General features: G+C 40.9%; 2 protein-coding genes across 18 annotated transcripts in view; one reads left to right on the top strand and one right to left on the bottom strand.

Moving 5' to 3' along the window:
• LOC113805549 (filaggrin) overlaps positions 1–14,175 on the top strand; it is a 100,795-nt gene extending 86,620 nt beyond the window's left edge. For 3 of the 17 annotated variants that reach the window (XM_070123128.1, XM_070123132.1, XM_070123145.1), the window contains 12 exons: positions 187–345; positions 1,383–1,496; positions 2,288–2,458; positions 3,422–3,617; positions 6,207–6,375; positions 7,237–7,362; positions 7,747–8,167; positions 8,285–8,456; positions 8,575–8,783; positions 8,913–9,125; positions 10,952–10,979; positions 11,331–14,175. In XM_070123128.1, the coding sequence (XP_069979229.1) occupies positions 187–345; positions 1,383–1,496; positions 2,288–2,458; positions 3,422–3,617; positions 6,207–6,375; positions 7,237–7,362; positions 7,747–8,167; positions 8,285–8,456; positions 8,575–8,783; positions 8,913–9,125; positions 10,952–10,978 (1,977 nt within the window). In that variant the 3' untranslated portion in view covers position 10,979; positions 11,331–14,175. The remainder of the gene's footprint in view (positions 1–186; positions 346–1,382; positions 1,497–2,287; positions 2,459–3,421; positions 3,618–6,206; positions 6,376–7,236; positions 7,363–7,746; positions 8,168–8,284; positions 8,457–8,574; positions 8,784–8,912; positions 9,126–10,951; positions 10,980–11,330) is intronic. The other 14 variants (XM_070123136.1, XM_070123140.1, XM_070123133.1 and 11 more) reach the window with 12 other exon arrangements.
• A 365-nt stretch (positions 14,176–14,540) lies between these two features.
• LOC113805548 (uncharacterized) overlaps positions 14,541–27,533 on the bottom strand; it is a 56,349-nt gene continuing 43,356 nt past the window's right edge. The window contains exons 44-57 of the mRNA XM_070123126.1: positions 27,237–27,396; positions 25,815–25,980; positions 25,381–25,510; positions 22,055–22,314; positions 21,568–21,745; positions 20,938–21,148; positions 20,177–20,352; positions 19,343–19,580; positions 18,397–18,637; positions 17,704–17,809; positions 16,990–17,123; positions 16,269–16,406; positions 15,880–16,005; positions 14,541–15,696 (exon numbers count right to left, since the gene is read on the bottom strand). Coding sequence (XP_069979227.1) covers positions 15,562–15,696; positions 15,880–16,005; positions 16,269–16,406; positions 16,990–17,123; positions 17,704–17,809; positions 18,397–18,637; positions 19,343–19,580; positions 20,177–20,352; positions 20,938–21,148; positions 21,568–21,745; positions 22,055–22,314; positions 25,381–25,510; positions 25,815–25,980; positions 27,237–27,396 — 2,399 coding nt within the window. The 3' untranslated portion in view covers positions 14,541–15,561. The remainder of the gene's footprint in view (positions 15,697–15,879; positions 16,006–16,268; positions 16,407–16,989; positions 17,124–17,703; positions 17,810–18,396; positions 18,638–19,342; positions 19,581–20,176; positions 20,353–20,937; positions 21,149–21,567; positions 21,746–22,054; positions 22,315–25,380; positions 25,511–25,814; positions 25,981–27,236; positions 27,397–27,533) is intronic.

Below are 27,533 nucleotides of genomic sequence, written 5' to 3'. Positions count from 1 at the left end.
CCCTTTCCCTCTCCCTCTCCCTTCTTCCCTCTCCCTCTCCCTTCCACCCTCTCTCTCCATCTCTCCCCTTCCACCCTCTCTCCCCTTCCACCCTCTCTCTCCATCTCTCCCCTTCCACCCTCTCTCTCCCTCTCCCTCCCTCTCCCTCCCACTCCCTCTCTCTCATACTCTCACTCTCTCCTTCAGGAGGTGATGACGAGAACCAGCCTGGAGACGCAGCGGCTAGAGCTCTTCAGCGAGATCAGCAACCTGAAGCTGCGTCAGGCGGCCTTCGAGAGGGAAAATGCAGACCTGCGGGATAAGATTCGCAGGTCGGACCACCAGTCGGACCACGCCAAGGCACAGGTTGGTGGAAAGAGGCGTCTTGGTTGGAAATTTGGTTAGGTTAAGATTTTTTTTATATGAGTTTGTTTTTGTTTTGTTTTTGTTTTTTTGCTTGTAGTATTGTACTCGGTTGTTTATTTATTTGTTTATTTATTTACTTTGTTTTGTTTTGTCTTTGGACAAGGATTTTGCTGTCATTATTTTTTTTTTTTTTTTTTTTTGGTTTGTAAATTCTAGAATTGATTTATGTAGGCAACAAAAGTGATATTTTTGTTTCTGTTTTTTGTTTTTATTTTGTTTTTGTTTCTGTTTTTTGTATATATAACCTTGTGAACCCTTTAAAATAGACCAATGGGTGTATTTGTGTGAGCAGCGTGCCTGCATGTATGGCACTGTAGTATGTCGAGTCAGTCCTTGTTTTTTTGTTTTGTTTTTGTTGTCAAGTTTTGTTAAATATTTCTCTTTAGTTTAGTGTACTTACTGTTATTTTTGTTTTTGTTTTTTTGTTTTGTTTTGTCCATTTTTTTCCAGTTAATTTTTATTAATGTAGTGTTTATCTCTAACTGTATTCTGGTGAGGATCCCAGGTTTTATGTTTGTATTTTGTTACGTTCATAGTGATTACTCAATAAACTGTCAAGTACAGACACACACACATGCAAACTCACACTAGCTCATGCACACACTTATACATTCATACATACAGATACGCACACAGTCAAACATGTGTGCTCACTCACACTCACACAAACATTCATACACATACATTTATACACTTATTTTCATACACACATACACATGCACACATACACTCACACACACATGCACTCGCAAACATACACATGCACTTTCAAACATACACACACAAGCGCACACATTTTTGTTTTGTTTTTATTTTGTTTGTACCCATAGCTTTATTCATTTACTTTTTCCCTGTGTTTGTCACCATTCCCACATTTTACGTACAAAGAAAAAAAACACTGTAGATGTTTAACGCAAGCAATGCAAGCATGTTATGTGTGTTGTGTGTCCTATCATATTTTGTTGTGGTGTGGTCAGCCGGTATTGTGTGGTGTCGGGCGTTCTGGTAGTGGGAGGATAACCCCAACGGCTGCGTCCACTCCCATCCACTCCTTCCTGGTCACCCCAGACTCACCTCAGCCTAGCCATCAGGTAGTATGACTCACAGTACCCAACGACTAACGAGTATCTCTCCTCGTAATTGTAATGAATAATCTCCTCCAGGTTCTTGTTATATTTAAATTGAGCTTACGTGTCAGCTGCATCTGTTTGATCTAAAGAAATCTTTGCATGGACGAGTATCATATATTTTTTGCATTAATATAAAGTTGAAAAGAAGTTTTTCTTTTACTTATGACAATTTAGCTGGTGCTTGATATATGTAAAGTATATTTGTTACTTCATAGTTCTGATTAACTTCCAAATATATTTTTCTGAACTTTTAAGACTTAATGACTTGATTCCTCTTTACTGTTCATAATATAAAAATGTTTGATTCTTGTTGAAAATATCATGATTCACCTTCCTCTTCGTTCGTCTGTTTTCTTCTTTCTTATTATTGTCATTTTCTGTGATTCTTATACACTTGACTCTATCACCCTCTTCATTTTTTTTTCCTTCCTTTGTATTCTCTTCTTCCTCTTACTGATGCTCCTCTTCTTTTTCCTCCTTACTTTCTTTATCATCTTTTTGAGTCTTTTATTCCTTCAAGCAAGTGTAAATATTCTGTGCTTAAAGTGTTCCCAGATCTGATGTTATGAAGTATGCTATGTACATGATTCAGTGCACTCAAGTATTTTTATGTCCATGTGCTTCAGAAAGGATGACATGCGAGAGGTCGTCTCTCTTTAGTGTTGTAATGTACACGTGCTTTTAAAGTAAAGATGTCCTGGGCATGCCGTCCCCGTTCCCCGTCGGGCTACTAACCAAAGACGTGACTTCAGCTTGCAGCTCAGTTGGCTAACTCCCCATCTCCGAGTAGCATCTCTACCCTCTCCACCATTCCGGCTTCCTCGCCTAACAAGTCTCCTGCTCAGCCTCCCACTGTGTCGCCTGCCTCCTCGCCGGTCGCGTCCCATGATGCGCGAGAATTCTTGCCGCCAAGGGTGAGTAAGGTAAGTATCAGCCCGGTGACATTAGTTTTGTGGGCGTACAGCTTGACGGGTTTGAGCGTGTTTTGCACCTTTATGTTAGAGAATGTTTTTTTTTTTATCTGTGGGTTTTTTACATGTGGGGAGAAAAGTTACGATTATTTGCTCTTTTTAGGTGTATGGATTTTATAAATTCATTGAGTTTCAAAGTTGATAATTGAAACTAAAGTAGGAGAATATATGGATATTTATCAGTTATATATCATTCATTGTAATCACAAATTTAAAAGCAGTACAGTACGGACAAGTCTAGCTCTATGTAGATTTTATTTAACAATTTACGACAGGTTAAGAAGTTCCCTAGCATCTAGTATAGCCTATTATGTTTACCCTAATCGTGAATATTATTTACAGTATATTCATTGTTTATGAATAATGGGGTTATATAACATTTTTTGTAAGATATCCTCTTCCCAACATATAGTTCATATAATGTACATATTTCAATTTCACATGTATATATAGCTAGTAGTATATGGCCAGTGTAGCACTTACTACAAGTAAGTATTTGAATTTTTTTTTTTTCTTGATATCTCTTTCTATGCTTTAGCCTTCATCTAGGGATTTACTGAATGCCGATGCCTCTTTTTTTCTTCACTGTATGATATATTTGTTACATTATTAAATAAATATTAAATAATTAAGAATATAAAGACTGCCTGCTTTAGAGAAATGGGAAGCTAATCCATAAGTTTTGGTGTAAATCACTTTCAAGCATGAAGAAAGGTCAATGGAAAATGTCAAAGATAGAAATTTAGTTCATGATTTACTTTTACTGCGACATGTATTGATTTAAATAAAAACACTTTTTAAACAAATGTATATCTATATGATTATATACTAATTTCACCTTCTTGAAATATGAAGCTCAAGATATAAAGCAGGAAAATAACAGATGAATTAATTTGCCTTATTTATATTTAACAGACTCCCCCTCCAAATGCTCGACGGAAAATCGACCAGTTTGGAACCATGCCTCGACAGCGAGATATTATCATAGGCGGAGAGGCCAACCACGGCTCGGCAACCACAGGGCGATCCAAGGGAGTCATGTTCGGTAAAGGCTTCCACTTCCTTCCATTCCGTGTGGCGGGAAAGCGGAGCACTTCAGCCCCCAACTTAGGTGACGGTGGTGTTCATGCATGAGTACAAACCTGCAACCCCCTCCCCCTATCTGCCCCCCCCCCCTCCAATTTGTTCTCATGAGGGCCATCTTATGAATGGGATGAAAATTGATGGTAAACATTTCTTATAGGGTGATTCAATGAGTATTTAGCTTGATGACACTTTTTGAGGGAGAATTCTTTTAAAGCTTTGTTTGATAAGTTACTTAAATTTGTGAGTACTTGAGAATTATACATTACTATTGAAATACACATGTAAAAAAGACTCATTATATTTAAAGATTATAGGATTTTTTTCTTATTATTGTAATTGGATAACAAATAACTTTTATATAATACTGGTGTGAAAACATCAGTTAAGCTCAGCTGTTCATATAAATACCTTCTTCTCCATTATTTCTGTACCATCAATTTTACCCAGGCTCTGCTGGCAAAACTTTTCTTTGTAGAGAATTATTTTAATGTTCTAAATTTACTCAAATGTTGATTGACTCTCAGTTGCTATTTGGGAATGCTTTTATTTACACAAGGTTTCAAAAAGTAGGTAACTTGGTATGTGCATTATCATAATTGAAATTCAAGTCAGTTATTTAATATGTTTCACATATTCCCAACCAGTATATTTTCCCCCCCAGAATATTTGAATATCATTTGAGCCTTTAGAGAAATTGCCGAGTATCTGATAAAAGGCTACGTAGGTCCTTCAAGAATTCATTTGGATGAATGATCTTAGTGAAATAGCCAGTCCATCCTTGATCTTTTATGAGTAGGTCTTGCTTGTCTATCTGGAAAATTATGGAGGACATCAAACCCCTATTAATAGCTTGTGAAATAGGAAGATTTATTCTGATTTGTAACAAAATCTTATTTCAGGTTGCCTTTAGCAAAACCATTGATAAAGTTTATTGAAGATGCTTTGCTGGTAGAAACTTAGAAATAATTGCTATTTAGTTTATTTTCTTATTAGAAGAGGGAAATTACATTGTGCCTTTTTGGTAAAGCATTTCCACTTAGTTCTCATTGCTAACTTCAAGCCGTTTTACAATATTTAGATTATCTTAGTGTTTAAGGTTTTGTCAGACTGAGCTGCAAATCAGTTATGCATGTACTGTGTAGATGGCCCCGAAATAGTCATAAAAGTAATTTGAAGTTACGTGCATCATGAATAGTAATTGTAAATATAAGATTCATGTTTATGCTTTCACTGTCTGAGCATGAGAAGTAACAAGCTCGAAACAAGTTACATTAATATTTTCACTTCCTTCTCAATTGATTTTAACCCCCTTCTCTAGAATATCTTCAGTTGGCAGGATTGTTGTCATGACTGAATCGCGTCAGGCCACCTGAGTTGCGTATCCTGTGTTGCCCACGTTCAGCCCATCACTTTGTGTTTTCCTGAGTATTGGCTCACGCTTGTCATGGGTTGTCGTTTTCATCTTGAATTTATATACGTACATTTATGTATATATATGTATGCAGTGTATATGTATGCATATGTGGTAATTCAGTATACAGTTACATACGTATAGCATCATTTTTGTTGTTATTATTATTGTTATTATGAGTATTATTAGTATTGTCATTATTCTTCATATCTTTGTTATTATTATCATTATTATTATCATTTATTTATTAATTTTTCTTTTTATGATTTGTAATAAATAGTTTTAAAAATATATCAAGATGGGCATCGTTTACTGTCAGACGAGATTTGAGTTTAACAAAGCTTTGGCTAGAAATACTGACTTGAGAGGAAATGCACCTTTGCTGAATGAGTTTGCAAAGGCTTATTTCAATCAAGTGTTTTTTTTTTTTTTACACAGTAGTTTTAATCTGCTCTTCGACAGTTTTCATTAATATCACGTACTTGCTATATGTTTTTTTTTTTTTTTTTTTTTTTCTCTCTCTCTGTTGAATTTTGAATTAGGCTGCCTGATATATTGCTTTTGTATTTTGCTTAGTTGCATGATGATAGGATAATTTGCACACAGAAAGCAAATAGCAAGAAAATGCCATGATACAGGTACATTTTTTTGGCTACGTATGACGAGTTATTTTTGCATCAACGGCAGAACTTATTTTCCAAGCTATTGTTATGTAATATACATCTCGGAGATAGTTGTCACTTACCGATATAACATATTTCAATTCCTTATATTTTTTTTTGTCTTAGCTTCCATATTGTCTGATTCATTGCATGTTGGTTGCATATATTTTGCTTAGATTTTAATTGTATTTATTTTAATTAATTTGTTATTTTATGCATTACATTTTTTTGTAGTTTGGTACCTTGTTCAATATACAAATGATATAGGTTGCTATGATTTGGAGGTTATCCAATTTTTGTTTAAGTAAGAAATTTGTAAAAATTATATTTCTGACTCAAAATTACATATTATAATGAAAAACATAGAAGCTTCAGTACTTTAACAATACAAACAATAGAGAATTACATATTTTTAGTGTTTTAATTGTAATTGTAATGAAAAAAAATATATATATATATATAGAAGAGATGAAAATTTAAGCAGTTAGATTATGATGTTTATTTGGGCAGTTAGATTTCAATGGTATCATTACTTACGCAGCGGAAACAGAAATGCAGATGATTGACGACCTGCCAGAGGGAGAGTACGGGCACCCAACAGACGGCATGATGGTCCCAGCATCGTCAACGCCCCGGGTCAATACGCTTGTTGGTCACAGGTCCCCGCCAATGCATCCCAAGGCAACAGGCATCAAAAAGATATTTACAAAGTGAGTATTATGTAATAAATCAGTGAATATCTGCGTCCGTGTTTTTATTTTGATTACGGAGTGAGTATTATATGAAAATCAGTTGGTATTTGTGTGTCTGTGTGTACGTGTTTGTATTTTGATTATAGAGTGAGTATTATATGAAAATCAGTTGGTATTTGTGTGTATGTGTTAATGTGTTTTATTTTGATTACAGAGTGAGTATTATATGAAAATCAGTTGGTATTTGTGTGTCTGTGTTAATGTGTTTTATTTTGATTACAGAGTCAGTATTATATGAAAATCAGTTGGTATTTGTGTGTCTGTGTGTATGTGTTTGTATTTTGATTATCTCTTTGGCACTGCTTAAAGAGGGAAGCTGGCAGGGGTATTAGTGGGAACCCAAGGAGGTGCAGTGTTAACTGAGTAGTTGGAGGAATGGGCAGGTCTTACAAGGAGAAAGGAAAACTAGGATTCATAGATTGATTATTATTTATCTCTGTCTTTGTATGTCAGATATCTTGAGAAATAGGTGCTGTATTAAAGTTGTTCAAGCATTTTGCCCATCCCAAACAGGCGTAATCAGTGTGTATGATTTAACATGTAGATGCAGTGCTGTGTCTGTGTGTCAGGCATTGTTTGAAATTTGCCTGAATGGACACTACGCTAATAACAGGGAATAAACGAGAAGTGATGTCAATGTGATACAGGCCTGCTTATGTGAAATGGAAAGGCCATTTTCACTTTGGATGTATTTCATTAAACTTTTTGCTAGTTGCTGTAATTTGTATATTAAATGCTTATGTTATTTGTATAATAAAAAGATTATCCAATCTTTCCATGGGAATAGTATTATTTATTTGTCTTTGTTTCTTTTTGCAGGCTCCGCCGCAGCAGTTCCGGCCATCTGGACAGTGATCTTGGTGATGGGGACTTCAGGCGAGGTGGAATGAGGGCTACGGCATCTGCACGCCTTGGCTGGACCTCACCCACAACTACTTTCAAAGAGTACGTATTAACATAATTAAAATATTTATGAAATATCTCTGAGTATTCAAATAGAATGTTTTTTTTTTTTTTTTTTTTTTTTTTTATTATTATTATTATGATTATTATTATTATTATTATTATTATTTATATAGCCTTCTATTTGCAGTTTTATTACAAAATCTGAGCATTTTCAGTAACCAGATACAATATTCCTTGGCAATATATGGGAGACATTAAGTTTGCACAACACACTGGATGAGGTTCATGAACTTTTACTATTATTCCTTCTCCCACTGAACCCTATTAAGCCACAGATATAGAGTAGTTATTCTTATTCATAAAATTATTGATTGGTGAACATACTGAACAGTGCTCTCATTCACCTCCTTCGTATCCTTTCAGGCCAGGTGAACCTTTCACCAGCTGGAGCACTGAAACAATGGAGGCATGGCTTGGAGGTTTGGGTTTGAGTCAGTATTGCGCCGCCGTTCGCTGCTGGACGGAAAATGGTCACCATTTGTCACAAGTAACACCTCAACAGCTGGAGAGAGAGCTAGGACTCCGTCATCCATTGCATAGAAAGAAACTTCAGTTGGCAATCGCGGCGAGATTGTCTGGAAACCAACTTAACACGCCATTAGCCCGTTTGGATCATGCTTGGGTGTTACGGTGGCTGGATGATGTGGGTTTGCCACAGTATAAAGACGCTTTTAGTGAAGCACGTATTGACGGGAGAGTGCTCAACTGCCTAACCTATGATGATTTAGCCTTCCTAAGATTTACAAATCTACTACATGTTACCTCATTGAAGCGTGGTATTCAGGTTAGTTGCTGTAAATGCTACAATTCTTTCTCAGTATGTCATTGATTTTGCAAACAGTGATTTTGAAGAGATGCTGTTCACCAGGCCGGAGCTCCAAAATTGCTCTTCTCATTCCAGGTCTTGCGAGAACACAACTTTGATCCCACTGTGCTGAAGCGCCGTTCAGTACCAGAAGAGGATCAGAGATCAAGAACACCAGCAGAAGTGGCGCTGTGGACTAATCACCGTGTCATGGAATGGCTGCGAACTGTTGACCTGTCAGAGTATGCCCCCAATCTTAGAGGGTCAGGTGCGTAATTTTTCTGTAGACATTTCTTTGAAGTAACCAATTTATTGGGAAATTTTGGGAAGAATAATTTTGGTCTCATAATAAACTCATTGATAACATTGTTCTTGTTCTCACATAGGTGTTCATGGAGCATTAATGGTATATGAAATACGTTTCACCTCCGAGCTCTTGGCATCTCTGCTTTCCATCCCATCTGGAAAAACCCTCTTGAGACGACACTTGAACACACACTTCAAAGAGTTGGTTGGTGCGTCCATCGTACAAGAGAAGAGGGAGTTGGAGGCTTCTTCAGGGTACACTCCTCTTACCACCTCTGCTAAAGTCAAGGTTGTATTAAACTTATATTGGAAGCCCATAGGTAGCATGTTGTACTTGTATTTGCATATTCAAATGATAGCTTGTTTGTTTTATTTTCTTGGGAGAAATAAGTATAATTTTATGTTGAACATTTTTCAGATGCCAAAGAAATCACAGTTCTCTCTAAAGCGCAAAAAGTCCAAATCAGAACTAGAATTTGACGACCTGTTATGTCCACTTGACGAGAAGCCCCCTGTAGGTGCTCTACAGGACAAGGAAAAGGAGGTGAGGACTTGGGAAGTGGTGGAGAAGATAAAATCTCTAGAGGTGGAGAAGGTGGAGAAGATAAAAAGCATGGAAAAGGTGGAAGAGGTAAGAACGACATGGTTTTAAAAGGATGAGCATTTACACAGTGCCATGAGTGGCTTATTTGAGGAATAACAGGTGCAGGGAAATAAAACTGGGATTGGTGAAGGAATTTTTTTGACTTACTCAATTACGTAAAGATACTTGAATATGACGTTTGTTTGTTTTTACTCCAGCTCAGCCCTTTAATCATTTTTGGTCTATATGAGTAGCTTAGTTTCTTACAGACAAGGTTTATCAAGTTTATAGTGAGTCGCATGAGTAATAAGGAATAACTTTAATGTTATGGCTGTAAGTTTTGGAATGTCTTGTGAATTTAACTGCAAATAAAAGAATAATTGAGGATGGGAAGAACTTTAGGTGTATAATATTTGTAAATTATTTTTTATTATAAGTTATTAGATTTTCTGACCAACAGATGAACTGGTTTTTAGTATTTAGATTTTATAAAATGGAAATTCTTTGGTTATCGGACAAAAAATATGGTGCAGACTTATCAAAATGAGGACAATTTAGCAGTAGTTTTTTCATCAGTAATAAGTAGTATGAAAGTTATTGTACAGTGGGCAGTGGATAACAAGCATAATGAACAGGTTTGACTCTTTTAAAAGATTAGCATGGATTTCTACACATATATAAGTATTTTACTTAATATGCAAAGTAAATCATCTTCATTTTATCCCTTAGTTAGTAGAACTTACACTTTTTAGTATTTATCGAAATTAATCTATTGCTAATTCTATCATTCAGTATCACTAGAAAAAGTTAAAGCACGTAAAGGATTTCTTATGGAATGTACTTACATTTGATAGCTCCAGTAATTTGCTTTTATTTTTAAGCCGCATGATAAGATATGTAATGCATTAGTTAATGTTCTTTTTTTTTTCTTTTGTGTTCAGTAAATATCAATTATGATAGAGATTTAGATATTTTGTGTTTATTAGACTTCACAAACATACATTTAGGCATTACACATCTTCATGTCAAGTAGACTGTAGTTAGTCTAATTTACAGAGGCCTTGGTAAAACAGTGTAATAAAGAATATGCAATGTATTCACAGTACATGCTTCATTAGCTTGTAATAAGTATAGTGTAAACAAACAAATACACTAATACACAGTGAGAAATCATAATACTTGAAGGAAAGGAGGTTTGAGAATATTTAAGTATGATCTGAAGATTGGCCTTTTGACTTTATATTGATTTGCTTTATATAGAATGGCATTTAGGTCATGTGAACTTTAGCTTTGTTAGACATAACGTCCTGTATCTTTTGAGTTTGTTTTGTAAAGCCTCCTTAACTATTTCACATCGGCAGGTCTAAGTAACGCTTTGAAATGCTTGATAATCTCAAATATGTCTGAATTTATCTGTTTTACTGAGGTCGTACTTTTAGAGTGATGATTAAAAATGCTGAGAATGATAAAATATTAGTTTAAATATATTATTTATATGTAGATAGTAATTTTTAAAAAATAATCTAAATTTTTTATATTGCATAACTATTGTCAAAGTCTCTGGTGTATTGCATGACAAGTTTTACATTGATTTCAAGCACCTGTTACATATAGCACAGTATTTGTTTTGTATTCATGTCCATGTAAATTACTTAATTGTTGCCTTGCATGAAAAACAAAGGAATGTTGAATTCACTTTTACCTTGTAGTAAGATTTCATTTCTTTGGGTGCAGCAGAGACATGCATCAGGCACGTTTTTATTTGTTTTCGTCAGTCATGCGAAAAGTTTTGTCCATGTGTGTAATGTGTTATGGCTCTCAGCTTTCACGTGTGGTTAACCATTTTCTCTCTCCCGTGCCACTGCTTCCTGCAGACCAATGGTGATGGCAGACTTTGCTGAGGTGAGTTGTAGTGTCTCTCTACGAGTATCTTGTTTGCAGTACTTTTAGAGCAGAGTGCCTAGGTATAGATTTTTATTTTGCCAAGTTTCATTTTTATTTTTGTATGTCATTTACTTAGGTTTTTAAGTGTTTAGAAAGCCTTTTATAGAGAAGGGGTTTAAGTAGATTTTTTTTTCTTACATATTTTTTGCTTTTATTATGCAAAGGAATGGGGTATAATATGTTTTTAAAACTAGTGTGAATTAAAAAAAGAAAAAAAAATATGAATTAATATTGGTTATCTTCATTTGAGAAAAATTTAGAAAAAAGCTCTGATTGGCTCGAAGCTAACGCATTGCTCTCCCATCACAGCGACTTCACAGATCATCCGCGCCACCGTTGATTGGTCGCATCACGAAGGTCTAGAGGAGAGCAAGCGCTGGCAGCTTGGCTTCCCTCACCATTCCTCGATCTGCCTGCAGCTCGTACCTTTGCCTATGCCTAGTGCCTGAATGCTAAAATATTGGCCGGGACACACTTTTCTTCAAGATAAACAACATTGAAGTGGTTCTCTGGAGTGTGTTGTCATTAATATTTTTCTATAATTGATTAAATCCAAAAAGGTGCAGTAACTTTTAAGATGTACAGCAGATGGTTCAGGAAAATCAAGCTATTAAGTCACATTATAGATTAGCTAAAAGAGAACCTCCCTATTTCACTGTGCCCCACAGGCCATCTGACCTCTTATGTGCCTTATTATTATATAAAAGGCATGAAGAATGCCATTCCAGGCAGGCAGTTTGGAGAAGAAGCACTTTTATAATCAAGATGTGCATTCAGTGCGTGCTTGTTATCGGTGAAATATTTTACTACTGTTAGTTAAAACGTTGACTTTCTGTGGATGTATCTACTTCTTTCCTTCAGTTACAAATACACAATAATAGTAATAAAGTACCTTGCTGATTCCCACTAGACAATATTTATGTTCTTCACATTTCATCTGGGTGTACTGAAATTCTCTTTGGTGGTCCCCCCAAATGACCAGTATGTCACTGCCTAGGCATGCACACAGATCTCAGCATGGAGGACCTGTGTTTAAATGTTTAGTCCTATGTGAGATAGTAAAGACTGCTGTTGAGAGAGAAATTTTACAACATTTTTAATTCCTTTTTAGAATATTTATATTTTTGTGTTTATTTTTGACAAGAGATCCTGTTTTATCACATTTTACTTTTTTGTGTTGTTTAAAGAGATAAATATGTGATTTTATCTTCATTGTAATTGCATTGAACCTATTGATGTTAGCAGATATATGTTTTATTGAAGAAATTATCCACTTCTAGGTTAAGAGTACTTTCTTAAAGTCAAATACTTTCAATAAGTTTTTTTGGAAAGTCACTTTGATACTTTTTTGTTGAGCATTTGTATGAGTTTTGTATTTAATTTAAATTGTTTTAAGCAGCTTACGAATCAGACAGTCATTATTTTAAAACTTTGCATACTATGTGGTGCAGTTTGTTTGTGCTGTGTTATGGTTTGTGGGCGGCTAAATTGCAGCTTAGACAAATTAACAAGACTGATGGGAAATATGTTTTAGAAATTGTTATGCTATGTAATATAGTAAGTGATTGACAGGGGCCTACAAGTTTATGATTGTAAATTGATGTTATCAGTGAGTTAACATGCAGCTGTTGAGCTCTTGTTATGAAAAAGATATAACTTTGAACTTTATATAAAATTTTAACAAAAAATTGTGTGATTTATCAAGGGTAGAATTTTCTCTTTTTACAAAATAAATTTTAGAAACTGGTCTGTAAATAGTATAAATACTTTTTCACCATTAGTCACATTTTTACATTGTCTCAGTAATTTGTAGGAAATTGGAACATTTGCCATTTGCTCTCATGGCCACGTCCCAAAATTTGATAACAAAATAAAGTCAGTCATTAGTATGTTTTTTTTTTTGTTGTTTTTCTTTTTCTTTTTTTATGGCCTGCATATGTTTTTTGACACAGTAAATTTAATGGAAATCAGATGAATTCCAGTAATTCTTTGATAATACTGAACTTTGGTTATATAATTTAAAAATGGATGATTCTAAATGACTGTAATTTTGTCGAGGAAGCCCATCTGTTTCGGTCTGCTGATGCCATGGTTTTTGTTGCCATTATTATAATTATTAGTAAGGAGGTGCAGAGCCTCATTTTTTCCTTTCTTTTTGAAAGAGATTTTTTATTTGCATAACTGACACTTGATTTGATAAACATTTTGAGAATCAGTACTGACGAAGATCTTGTTCATAATATTTACAAAGAGACAAAATAAAAGATCTTAAAAAGTAGCCAAAAGTTGTAGTCATTTTTAAAAATGAAAGCACTAAATACATGACTTTGAAGGCTGTATATTCAGTGAGGATAGTAAATATTTATAATACTATTTAACTGCACTGGAGCAAGTACATTTGAAATACATTATTAAGAGAGACGCACAGCATTCATAGCTATTATTCCTCATATTATAGAAAGAATATGCTTTAAATTTTATATATTGTGAATGGATAAATGAAATATCAGTTTCGAGTTAGCTGCCAGATCTTTACATAAATACCAGTTCTGAAAGTGGATGGCAAAAGAGCTTATAAATAAAGAAATTCTGGTGCATAAAGAGTGACTTGAGAAAAAACAGCTCAAGCAAAAGTAACTATTTATCTGTTTATTTATCCTCGTTTCTTTTCATGCAATACTAATCTACTAATTTGGAAACCAGAAATATTTATTAACTATTTATTTTTTAGAGATATGTTTTTGAGGTGCAATAATAAGACTGTTGATGTGCTCCAAAAATATCAGAATTATCACAGGATTCCCTTAGCACTAGTCACCTTGTTTACAATACTTAATTTGTAGTACATATAATCTACTGTGTGTGGAATTATGTTAGTTTTTTCAGAAAGAGTTTGAATGTTTTTTTATGGAGTCACTGAAGATATTTGTCCCTGTATTCATTTTTTTGCAGCTAGAAATCTGAGATAAGAAAATGACAATTGGTGAAGAAATAAAAATGGTTTGAACCTGAGAAGATATGAAGAGATTCAGAGTTTTGCATATTTATATAGTGGATGTCCTCAGCTTCACAGGCCAAGACTGTGGAACTCTAACAGCACCAGTGGGGTGTAATTTTTAGTATACATTTTTAATAAAATAACAATGATTTTCAATTTTGCTTTTTTATGACTTTACCCCCATGTTAATCATGATGAAGATGAAAATAAGGAGTAATGCACTTTGTATACATTTGTCTGTATTTTTGGGGGGACGGGGGTAGTGTGGAATTTAAAAATCCTATTGTACTGATATGGCAGAACAAAAAATATAAGCAAAATAAGTTTATTTGAAGATTTAGGAAGTTTTCTGACAGAGAAAAGAACTAAGGGAAAAAAGGAGGAACATGGTACAGAGCAAAGAAGTGGATAGGCACAGAAGCCAAGTATAACACTAGTTTGCTTGCACACTGCACACCCTCAGGCATTGCCAGAGGCTTGCACTTTCTGTACCTTTTTCTGGTTGAAGATTTAAAACACACTTTAGTTGCATAAATAATTTATTAGTTCACACGAACACTAATTGGTAACTTATTCAGTTTGGTGGTATTATGTCTTACCTATTTTGCACTTATATTGTTGAGTTAAATTGTATTCATTTTAATCAAGGCACATTATACTTTTGTCTAACTTCCATTTCTCTTTTCTAAAAGTCAACACATTTAGAAATGGAATATTTAGACATATAAAACTGGGCACTAGTAAACTACCATTATATATTTCTAAGTAAAAATTAAATATTAGTTCAAGTCACAGACTATACCATTCTCCCGATTACAATATTTGCTACATCTGAAATGCCAATACATTTTGTCAACTGAAAGGTGAAGAAAAGATATAAAAATGATAATTCTAAAACACAAAAACAAACAAAAGGTTCTGTTATTAATTATATCAAACTATGTATGAAAGTTGCACAAAGCATTAATATGCTGCCATCCCTTCTCTTTCCAACAAGTAGAACAAGTTTTACATAATGAAAAGAAGCATTGTTGGTCTGAAGAAAACTGATATTTAAGTAAGATTATTATAGGATAAAACCCCAACAAGAAATGAAATAATAAGACAGTGAAAAGGGGGAAAATATATATATTCACTCTTGTGAGTCTACAAAATTCGCGTGTATGTGGTAACCTACAAAAGTAACTGCAAACCTTTTTCTTTCATTTGGAAATAAGGTTCCGAAGAACTACCGCAGTCAGGGAAACAAGTAGTTACGTCTTTGGTCGATGGTGTAGCTTAGCGGTACTTTCAGTCAGGAATCTCGTGGTCGTGCTTGAAGTCCGATATCAATGTGCTTGTTTTTCTTGCAGAACAAGTAGAAGTTCAAGAGGGCTGGACATCCACAAGAAATCTCTTGAGGTTAGATGATTAATTCCTTTTTAATCATATCCAACTGGGGAATTTACAGCACCCACCGCATATTTCTTTATTCTGACCACGCCGCTGATCCCGAAAATATCGAAGAAGACGCAGAGATGCTTTTTATTTCTTGTTCTCAGCTTAGACGTCGTCCAACTCGAGATTTGATGGACACATAGGGGCGCTTCCTCTCCCTGACGACGTCCTTTGACGGGCAGAGGAGCCTTTGCCGTGCCAACCTGGATGGAATCCGGAGGATGCACGACCGCGGTTTTGCTGAAATAAAAACAAAATGAAAAGGTAAATAAAGAAACAGCTTAGATTGGTAAAAAATAATAATACGAACGGACAATGGTATATAATACAATCATTAAAATACAATCCAAACCTAAGCCTGACAGAAAACACGACAGAGAACAAAAATGATGTACTCAAATAACCAAATCGCAAGTGTCTCACCGTCGACACCTGCTTCAGCCACTCTTTGTTGTTGAAATCGAGCCTCGAGTCGAAATAGAAGTCGTTGATGTAAGAAAGAAGTTGATCCACTTTCTCTGGAAATTCTTCGGTCGGCTTGGGTGTTTCCTGAAGAAGGGAAGCAAGTGCTTACCGTTATGTGCTATAGGGACTCTCTCGCTCTCTCTCTCTCTCTCTCTCACACACACACACACACACACACACACACACACACACACACACACACACACACACACACACACACACACACACACACACACACACACACACACACACACACACACACACACACACACACACAAACTATTTCTCTCGTACTCATACTTTATCCTCTGATTTACCCCTCCTCCCCCTTCCCTCCCAAGCCGCACCTCTGGCTCCTCCGTGGTGGCCTTCAAAGGACCCACGAAGCTGATCTTGGGCGCCAGACCGACAGCAGCTCTTGCCTTGTTCACCATGAAGTCCACGATCTCATACTCATTGCTTTGTTTCAGGAGGTTGTTCTTGATCTGGAAAGAGAGATGGGAAATGTGGGTGACGGAGTGGTATTCATGCCGTGTTGACGTTCTCGTTTGGTAAATTTCTTGAAGGTTTTTGGATTCACTGCTGTGTCAAGGGGAAGGATCTCTACCTCGTTCTTGATGCTCAAAACCCGCTTATTCATTCTCTGTGTCTTTCATATATATTTGTTTAAATCTCCCGCTTTCCTTATCTCCCTCTTTCAATCCTCTTTCCTCTGCCAACTAGATCTCTCTTTTCCTGTCTCCACCTCCCCTTTCCCCTTCCCCTCTCTCTTTTTCCCTTTGCTTCTCTCTACTTCCCATTTCCTCTTTCTCTTTGCCATTTTCCCCTTCCCCCTTTCCTCCTCCCCTCTCTCCTTCTCCTTTCTACTTACCCCTCTCTCATTCCTCTTCTCCCTCCCCATGTCCCTTATCCTCTTCCCCTTACTCCTTCCCCGTTCTCCCTCCCTTCCTCCCCTATCCCACTTCCCCTCTCCTCTTCTCTCATCCCCCTCCCCCATCCCTCCTCAACGCCCACACCTTTACAATCCCTCCCCGCTTCCCCCCTCCCCACCCCCTCCTTTTCACCTACCTCTTCGAAGCTCCTGATGACGAGAGTAAGAAGCAAGTTGATCATGATGATGCTGTTGAAGAAGGCGAAGACGAAGAAGGTGATCGGACCCAGCTTTGGGGACGAGTTCACCATCCCCTCGTAGTCGAAGCTACCTGCAGGGGGGGAGGGAGAGAGAGTGAGGAAAGGGAGGGGGAGGGAGAGAGAGTGAGGAAAGGGAGAGAGTGAGGAAAGGGAGAGAATAGGGAAAGGAATGGGAAGGGAGAGAATGAGGAAAGGGAGGGGAAGAGAGGGAGTGGGGAAAGGGAGGGGAAGGGAGAGAATAAGGAAAGGGAGGGGGAGGGTGTAGAAGGGAGTGCAGAGTGGAGAAAGACAAAACGGTCGGGGGAAATCGAGGGAAAGGGGGAGAGGACATCGAAGAAAGCAAAGTAATGTGAAAAGCGATGCTACTTTATCAATGTCTTGAGCATAAATGAGAACTTACGTATACGTGTAAATACATGTAAATATATGTATATACGCATTCATGTATGCATGTATGTATTTATGTATGTATGTATGCATTTATATACGTATATATATCTATGCTATTATGTATGTATGTAATTATATACATATATATATCTATGCTATTATTTATGTATGTATTTATATACGTATATATATCCATGCTATCATGTATGTACACCGTATATATCCATGTATGTACGCATGATTGGTTCACGCCTTCGTTACCTAGCATCGCCGCGAACGTAGCCTCAATAGCAGACACGAAATTATTGAAGTCCATATGGTTGCCGTTGTGCATCAGGTAGAAGAGCTGCGCGAACGCCAGGAAGGACTGTGGGGAAGCAAGAGGCGGGGTTAATATTCTCAAAAGAATTATATGTAATGTGAAAGTTGGTATTTTAAATTACATTTCTACCTGCGTGGTGTCCCATTTCTTTATGTCTTTATTATATATGTACAACCTATTTCTATTATATTTATACAAATAATAGACAATGTTTATGGATGAAGATGTTTTTATTGTTTTTATTTTAAAGAAAGTACATTTCTACTTGCGTGGAGTTATTTGTTCTCTTACGATTGTCTGTGTCTGCTGCGGTGAATTTCGTTCAGATAGGGATAGGTGTAAAATCTATAGTTAATGGAACGTGGGAAAAAGAGAGGAGAAAGAGAGCATAGCTGATAATGAAGGAAAAGTGATGATGATAGGCGAGGGAAGTGCAAGGGTGAGAGATCAGGGTGTTGGTGGGAGAGAGAAAATCAAAGCACAGATGAGCAAAGACACTCACACACACACACACACACACACACACACACACACACACACACACACACACACACACACAACCCTCTACAACCCACCCACCCCCACACACACAACCCTCTACACCTCCCCCCCCCACACACACACAAACTCACCAACAAGAAGGCGATCATGAACCCCGAGAGGTCGGACGCGCATTGCTTCAGCGTCGACGTCAGGAGTCCCATCCGCTTGTTGAACTTGAGCAGCTTGATGAACTTGAGCGTCGAGAAGAAGACCAAGAAGCTGATGATGTAGAGGAAGATCTCGTCGACGGAAGCTGCGTACTCCAGCTTGATGTAACCGCTGCCGTCCGTCTCCTTGAATTTGTTGACGATGGTGACGCCCAGCACGGTTCTGGGGGAGGGAGAGGAGGGGGGTGAAGGCGGGAGGAGGGAGTGGGGAAGGGATGGGTGGAGGTGGAGGGAGGGGGTGAAGATTGGAGGAGGGAGGAAGAAGGAAGGAGGAGGGAGAAGGTGAAGGTAGGAGGAAGGAATGGGGAAGGGACGGGTGGAGGTGGAGGGAGGGAGAGGGAACGAGGAGGGAGAAGGTGAAGGTAGGAAGGAGAAGGTGAAGGTAGGAGGAGGGAGAAGGTGAAGGTAGGAGGAAGGAATGGGGAAGGGACGGGTGGAGGTGGAGGGAGGGAGAAGGAAGGAGGAGGGAGAAGGTGAAGAAGGTAGGAGGGAGAAGGTGAAGGTAGGAGGAAGGAATGGGGAAGGGATGGGTGGAGGTGGAGGGAGGGGGTGAAGGTAGGAGGAGGGAGGGAGAAGGAGGGGAGGGGAAGGGGGGAGGATTGGAAGGAGAAGGAAGGGGGAGGGAGAGAGGGAGGGTGAAGGAAGGAGGAGAGAGGGAGAAGGAAGGGACGGGGATTGGAGGGGAGTGAAGAAATGGAACAGAAGAGGGAAGGGAGGCAAAGGTGGGAGAGGAAGAGGGGACAAAGAAAACTGTCGAAAGGGGCAGAAACGGAGACAGAGAAAGAAACCCGAACAAAAATCAGACCGAAAGCACAGACAAACAGCCAACCCCAAACGAGAGAAAATCCCCCTCAACACACCCACTCACCGTATCCCATAAAAGGCGATGGCGCTCCAGCCAAGGCCAACCACCACCAGCTCCAGGTAGTTCCAAGGCTCGTCCCAGTACTTCCGCTTGTCCCTGCACATCCCCTTCAGCTCGCAGTAGGTGTAGTAGACGATGAAGAGGATGAAGACGCCCTCGCAGATCATGACGAAGAGACCGAAGCCCTCGCTGTACCGGAGGAGCTTGATGGGGTCGAATTTGACGAAGGGGTGGAGGGCGCCTGGCGAGGGGGGGAGGGAAGGAGGGAGGGAGGGAGGAGGGTCAGTCGAACATGAATTGGATGTAGGTAATTTGAATCACAAATAAAGGAAAACGTAAATTGTAAATATGATAAATGGATGGTAGACAAGTGGATAAATTGCAGATAAAGGAAGAACACAGAGTATATATGATAACTGGATAGTGGATAAGCAAATAGATATATTACAGACAAATGAGTCAATAGTAAATAAGGGAAGTAAACGATAGGTAAGCAAGTAGGTATATTACAGACGAAGGAAGTATAAATAGAAAATATGATAAATGAATGGTAAATAAGCAAATACATATATTACATATAGAGAAAGAATAAATAGTAAATAAACAAAATAAACGGTAGCTAAGCAAGTAAATATATCACAGCCGAAGAAAGAGTAAATCATAAACAAGCTAAATCCCCGTCAAATAACCAGACACCCCACTTCCTCAGACAGAATAAGCGTAAATACCCCAAACAAACAAAAAATCAACAACCGAACCAAACAAAGGGTTCCTGAGGCCCCCCAAAATCAACAACCAAACTAAACGGTTCCTGAGGCCCTCCTGCTGCCCCCTCACCCTCTGGCCCTTGCTCCATGACGATCCTGCAGGCGGCGAAGAGGTTGACCTGGGCGTTGTACAGGGAAAACTCGACGAAGACGGCCCTCGTCCTCTCGTCCATCCAGCCGTCCGTCTCCAGCTGCTCGATCTTGGCCTTGAGGCTTTCCTTGCTGCCTTTCAGCTTGACGACGTATCTGAAGAAGAGGAGGAGGAGGTGAGAGAGAGAGAGGGAGGAGGAGGAGTTGAGAGAGAGAGAGAGAGAGAGAGAGAGAGAGAGAGAGAGAGAGAGAGAGAGAGAGAGAGAGAGAGAGAGAGAGAGAGAGAGAGAGAGAGAGAGAGAGAGAGAGAGAGAGAGAGAGAGAGAGAGAGAGAGAGGGAGAGAGAGAGAGGGAGAGACAGGGAGAGAGAGAGAGAGAGAGACAGGGAGAGAGAGAGAGAGAGAGACAGGGAGAGAGAGAGAGAGAGAGAGAGAGAGAGAGAGAGAGAGAGAGAGAGAGAGAGAGAGAGAGAGAGAGAGAGAGAGAGAGAGAGAGAGAGAGAGAGAGAGAGAGAGAGAGAGGAGAATAATAGAAGGAAATAGAGAAGAAAGGAGAGAAAGAAAAAAAAAATCTGTTCTGTCATAGCTTTGAGGTTTTCCTCGCTACCTTTTTAGATGATATAATGGAAAAAAGAAACGAAAAAAACAGAAAAGAACCCCCTAACATCCAAAACTCAGCACCCAAACAGACCGAACCCCTCACCCCCACCCCAACCCCAACCACCACAGCACAAAACCTCACCCTCCGGCCCCGTAGACGTCCAGCGACCCCCAGAAGGGAACCCCATCGAGCTCCAGGGCACCGCGATACTTGTACTCCTCCTGCGGCCTCTTCTTCTCCGGCAAGGGCCTCCACCCGACGTCGAAGTCCCTCTTCTCCTCGTCCACGACAGAGGACTTGTCTCGGCACTCGTTGGTCACGCTGCGGATCTGCTTGGGGACTTTGCAGGTCTCTGGGGGAGGAGGAGACGGGATGGTAGGAGCTGAAGTGGCTTTCTGGGGGCCTCTTGTGAGTGTGTGATTGATGATGGGAGGTTTATTTTGCATTCTTTTATTCCATTTCGGTCTGTATGTACTTTCATATATACATATATATGTATGTATGTACGTACATACATCGATACACCTCCCCCCCCACACCATCACTCACTCACTCACTCACTCACTCACTCACTCACTCACTCACTCACAAACACACACACACACACACACACACACACACACACACACACACACACACACACACACACACACACACACACACACACACACACACACACACACACACACACACACACACACACACACACGCAACTCACCCCATGATTCACCAAAGTATACCACTTAAATACGAGTATATTTTCCGACTCACTTTCTTCAATGCGCACTTGTCTGAGCGTGGCGTAACCCAGCAACAGGTTAACGCGGTCATTGAGCATCTTGGTGTTGTCGTGTTTGGGCTCCAGTCTGCCGTGGTAGTTGGCGTTCATGAGGATCTCCTCCAGGAACACGACCTTCAGCCAGTGGTAGAAGTACGAACAGTTCTGGACCTGGAGTCAAAGCGAAATGGGAGGTGAGTAATATTGCACATTCTTTTTTTTCTGCTTCTTCTCCTTTCTTACTTTTTTTTCTATACCTCTCCCCTCCCCATTTTTCCCTTTCCCTCTCTTTCTCCCTCTCCCTCTCCCTCCCCCTCCCCATTTTTTCCCTCTCCCTCTCTCTTTCCCTCTCCCTCTCCTCTCACCCTCACCCTCACCCCTACCCTCCTCTTCCCTTTTTCTTTATTCCGTAAGAAAGCGCACCGAGACAAAACAAAAACCAGAAGGCAACACCAAGGCCAAGCCACCCCACCAACTCACAGAATACAGGCTGACTTGCGGATCGTCCGGTTCGAGCGAAGCCAAGACGAAGTTGTTGGTCAGTTCCTCCGTCATGAGGAAGGAGTTGGGGTCCCTGTTCCCGTGGCTGAGGATGAGGACGATCCAGATGAAGAAGGAGTAGGCGCCGATGTCGTAGATGATGTCCCACATCTTGATCTCCTTCTTGCGCTGGACCCTCGCCGCCTTCAGCTGCTTCTCGTCCACGGGTTTGTATTCGGCTTTTTTCTTCACTCGTTCCTCTGTGGGCGGGAGGAAGGTGATGAGCAAGATCTCAAGTTGGTCTTTCTTGTAAGGGTTGGAGGGGCAAAGGAGGTTTCAAGTTGGTCTTTCCTGTAAGGGTTGAGGGGCAGGGAGGGAAGTGAAGAGGAAGGTCTTAAATTGGTCTTTCTTGTGTGGGTTGGAGGGGCAGGAAGGGGAGTGGTGAGGAAGGTTTCAAGTTGGTCTTTCTTGTAGGAATTGGAGGGGCAGGGAGGGAAGTGAAGAGGAAGGTCTTAAATTGGTCTTTCTTGTGTGGGTTGGAGGGGCAGGAAGGGGAGTGGTGAGGAAGGTTTCAAGTTGGTCTTTCTTGTAGGAATTGGAACGGCAGGGAGGGAAGTGAAGAGGAAGGTTTTAAATTGGTCATTCTTGTGTGGGTTGGAGGGGCAGGAAGGGGAGCGGTGAGGAAGGTTTCAAGTTGGTCTTTCTTGTAAGGGTTGAGGGGCAGGGAGGGAAGTGAAGAGGAAGGTCTTAAATTGGTCTTTCTTGTGTGGGTTGGAGGGGCAGGAAGGGGAGTGGTGAGGAAGGTTTCAAGTTGGTCTTTCTTGTAGGAATTGGAACGGCAGGGAGGGAAGTGAAGAGGAAGGTTTTATATTGGTCTTTCTTGTGTGGGTTGGAGGGGCAGGAAGCGGAGCGGTGAGGAAGGTTTCAAGTTGGTCTTTCTTGTAGGGATTGGAAGGGCAGGGAGGGAAGTGAAGAGGAAGGTTTTATATTGGTCTTTCTTGTGTGGGTTGGAGGGGCAGGAAGGGGAGCGGTGAGGAAGGTTTCAAGTTGGTCTTTCTTGTAGGGATTGGAGGGGCAGGGAGGGAAGTGAAGATGAAGATTTTATATTGGTCTTTCTTGTGTGGGTCGGAGGGGCAGGAAGGGGAGCGGTGAGGAAGGTTTCAAGTTGGTCTTTCTTGTAGGGATTGGAAGGGCAGGGAGGGAAGTGAAGAGGAAGGTTTTATATTGGTCTTTCTTGTGTGGGTTGGAGGGGCAGGAAGGGGAGCGGTGAGGAAGGTTTCAAGTTGGTCTTTCTTGTAGGGATTGGAGGGGCAGGGAGGGAAGTGAAGAGGAAGGTTTTATATTGGTCTTTCTTGTGTGGCTTGGAGGGGCAGGAAGGGGAGCGGTGAGGAAGGTTTCAAGTTGGTCTTTCTTGTAGGGATTGGAGGGGCAGGGAGGGAAGTGAAGAGGAAGGTTTTATATTGTTCTTTCTTGTGTGGGTTGGACGGGCAGGAAGGGGAGCGGTGAGGAAGGTTTCAAGTTGGTCTTTCTTGTAGCGATTGGAAGGGCAGGGAGGGAAGTGAAGAGGCAGGTTTTATATTGGTCTTTCTTGTGTGGGTTGGGGGGGCAGGCAGGGGGGCGGTGAGGAAGGTTTCAAGTTGGTCTTTCTTGTAGGGATTGGAAGGGCAGGGAGGGAAGTGAAGAGGAAGGTCTTAAATTGGTCATTCTTGTGTGGGTTGGAGGGGCAGGAAGGGGAGCGGTGAGGAAGGTTTCAAGTTGGTCTTTCTTGTAGGGATTGGAGGGGCAGGGAGGGAAGTGAAGAGGAAGGTTTTATATTGGTCTTTCTTGTGTGGGTTGGAGGGGCAGGAAGGGGAGCGGTGAGGAAGGTTTCAAGTTGGTCTTTCTTGTAGGGATTGGAAGGGCAGGGAGGGAAGTGAAGAGGAAGGTTTTATATTGGTCTTTCTTGTGTGGGTTGGAGGGGCAGGAAGGGGAGCGGTGAGGAAGGTTTCAAGTTGGTCTTTCTTGTAGGGATTGGAAGGGCAGGGAGGGAAGTGAAGAGGAAGGTTTTAAATTGGTCATTCTTGTGTGGGTTGGAGGGGCAGGAAGGGAAGCGGTGAGGAAGGTTTCAAGTTGGTCTTTCTTGTAGGGATTGGAAGGGCAGGGAGGGAAACGAAGAGGAAGGCTGTATATTGGTCTTTCTTGTGTGGGTTGGAGGGGCAGGAAGGGGAGCGGTGAGGAAGGTTTCAAGTTGGTCTTTCTTGTAGGGATTGGAAGGGCAGGGAGGGAAGTGAAGAGGAAGGTTTTATATTGGTCATTCTTGTGTGGGTTGGAGGGGCAGGAAGGGGAGCGGTGAGGAAGGTTTCAAGTTGGTCTTTCTTGTAGGGATTGGAAGGGCAGGGAGGGAAGTGAAGAGGAAGGTTTTATATTGGTCTTTCTTGTGTGGGTTGGAGGGGCAGGAAGGGGAGCGGTGAGGAAGGTTTCAAGTTGGTCTTTCTTGTAGGGATTGGAAGGGCAGGGAGGGAAGTGAAGAGGAAGGTTTTATATTGGTCATTCTTGTGTGGTTTGGAGGGGCAGGAAGGGGAGTGGTGAGGAAGGTTTCAAGTTGGGCTTTCTTGTAGGGATTGGAGGGGCAGGGAGGGAAGTGAAGAGGAAGGTCTTAAATTGGTCTTTCTTGTGTGGGTTGGAGGGGCAGGAAGGGGAGCGGTGAGGAAGGTTTCAAGTTGGTCTTTCCTGTAAGGGTTGGAGGGGCAAAGGAGGTTTCAAGTTGGTCTTTCCTGTAAGGGTGGAGGGGCAGGGAGGGAAGTGAAGAGGAAGGTCTTAAATTGCTCTTTCTTGTGTGGGTTGGAGGGGCAGGAAGGGGAGTGGTGAGGAAGGTTTTAAATTGGTCAATCTTGTGTGGGTTGGAGGGGCAGGAAGGGGAGTGGTGAGGAAGGTTTCAAGTTGGGCTTTCTTATAGGGATTGGAGGGGCAGGGAGGGAAGTGAAGAGGAAGGTTTTATGTCAGTTGGTCTCTCTTGTAAGGGTGGAGGGGCAGGGAGGGAAGTGAAGAGGAAGGTTTTATTCGAATTAAGTTGATTTTTTATGGAGGGGTGAGGAAGGTCTGTTTGATTTCCTTTGATTTTTCGCTCTATTTATAGGGTTGGGTCGTTTGTTTGGAAGGGGGAGTGGAGGGAGTTCGAGGGGAACCGTTATATCATGGATGAAGAAAAGGAGAGAAAGGAGAGGTACAAAATACACAAGAATAGAAAATCGCGTACAGGTAAATAATATAGTAAAGATAACCATGACAAACCCCGCCCCCTAGCCTCTCCCCGACCCCCACCCTCCAAGAACCACACAATGAACTACTTGTCCCCAGCGCGTGCATCCATTCCTCGTCGTCTCCGAGCTCAGGGTCCCTCTCGTCGTTCTCTGCGTCGTCCTCCTCCTCGTTGGGCGACTTGCAGATGGCGCTGAAGATCATGGCCATGATGAACACCTGTCAAGAGTGATAAAGCATGACGTACATGACGTGACTTAAATGTATGGTTATATGCAGACATTAGACATGAATGTATACAAATTGTGCATAGCGGTGCATGCAGTTTTATAGATACATATATACATATATATATACATACATCCATACATCCATCCATACATCCATACATACATACACACATGCATATATACATACATATATACATACATATATAATACATACATATATACACAAACACACAATCCCCAACCGACCCCCTCCCCCTCCCTCACACACACCCACACACCCACGACCCACCCACCTTGATAGGCTGAGTGAGCAAGACGGAGGTGAAGAAGGAGACGAAGAGGGCGCTGAGCCACTTGGCCGTCCTCTCCTCCCCGAAGGTCACCCCGTACGCGAAGGTGAAGAACCCGCCGGCGCCGATGGACAGGACGGCGACCAGCCAGGCCACGTAGAGCATCCACCTTCGGGAGGGGAAGGGGGAGTGAGAGGGGGGGGTCGAGAGGAATAAAGGGGAGGGGGAAGAAGTGGAGGGATAAAGGGGGTATAAGGAAGTAGAGGGATAAAGGGTAGGGGATGGAGGGAAGGGGGAGTGAGAGGGAGTTTGGGTCGAGAGGAATAAAGGGGAGGGAAAGAAGTGGAGGGATAAGGAGGTATAAGGAAGTGGAGGGATAAAGGGGGTATAAGGAAGGGAGGGATAAAGGGTAGGGGATGAAGGGAAGGGGGAGTGAGAGGGAGTTTGGGTCGAGAGGAATAAAGGGAGGGGGAAGAAGTGGAGGGATAAAGGGTAGGGAAGTGGAGGGATAAAGGGTAGGGGATGAAGGGAAGGGGGAGTGAGAGGGAGTTTGGGTCGAGAGGAATAAAGGGGAGGGGAAGAAGTGGAGGGATAAAGGGGTATAAGGAAGTGGAGGGATAAAGGGGGTATAAGGAAGTGGAGGGATAAAGGGTAGGGGATGAAGGGAAGGGGGAGTGAGAGGGAGTTTGGGTCGAGAGGAATAAAGGGGAGGGGGAAGAAGTGGAGGGATAAAGGGGGTATAAGGAAGTAGAGGGATAAAGGGTAGCCGATGAATGTAAGGGGAAGGGAGAATGAGAGGGAGGGAGTTTGGGTTGAGAGGGATAAAGGGGGAGGAAGATTGAAGTGAGGCAATAAAATGAGGGAAATGATTGAAAGAAGGAAGTAATTGAAGTCAAGGGAATAAATGTGTGGTGATTGAAGTAGAGAAATAAGTGAGAGGTGACTGAGAATAAAATATAATAACAAAATAAATGAAATGTGAATGAAATTTCAAAAAAGATGAATGGAATATAACCATAAGTGGGAAGTCTTTGAAATGAAAGTCACAAATAGGAAGCGATTGAAGTAAACATATAAATAGGATATTTTTTTAGGTAAAAGACAAAGAATGGAGACTGAAGACGCAAACAAATAAATAAGAGAATTCTGGAGTAAAAGAAAGAAGACTGATTATAAAAAAAAAGATTGAGGTGTGATGTACAAAAAACAAGACTAAAGTAATAGCAAAGAAAATCAAATAAAAGAAAGGAAAGAGAAAATATTGAGAGGCCGAGGGTGCGATGCGCAAAAAAAGCAAAATTAAAGTAACACCAAAGAAAACGAAATAAAAGAAAGAAAAAAAAGTACTGGGAGACGTGACGTACTCGACAACAAAACCACGAAAAACGAAAACAAAACAACGAAAGACCCCGCCCACATCCTCACCAGGGCAGCTCCTTCCTCTTCTTCTTGGTGATCTTGGGCTTGGGTCGGGTGCCCTTCCCTCCCCCAGCCTCCCCCGACTCGGCCTGCCCCTGGGGGTCGCCCTCCCCCCTCAGGCGACGCCACTTCAGCCTCTCCTCCGCCTCTCGCTTCTTCTCGGCGCCTGGAGGAGGAGGGGGGGGGGATAAGGTCAGTGCGAGGGACAGGTCAGGAACGTGTGTGTAGGAGGGGGGGTGTCTATATGTCTGTCTGTCGGTTTTGTGTGGGTGTGGGTGTGTGGGTGTGTGGGTGTGTGTGTGT

This window comes from Penaeus vannamei, chromosome 6, assembly GCF_042767895.1.
Source record: "Penaeus vannamei isolate JL-2024 chromosome 6, ASM4276789v1, whole genome shotgun sequence".
Lineage (NCBI taxonomy): Eukaryota > Metazoa > Arthropoda > Malacostraca > Decapoda > Penaeidae > Penaeus > Penaeus vannamei.
The sequence above is the reverse complement of the archived record's forward strand: the minus strand, read 5'-3'. Positions and strand labels throughout refer to the sequence as shown.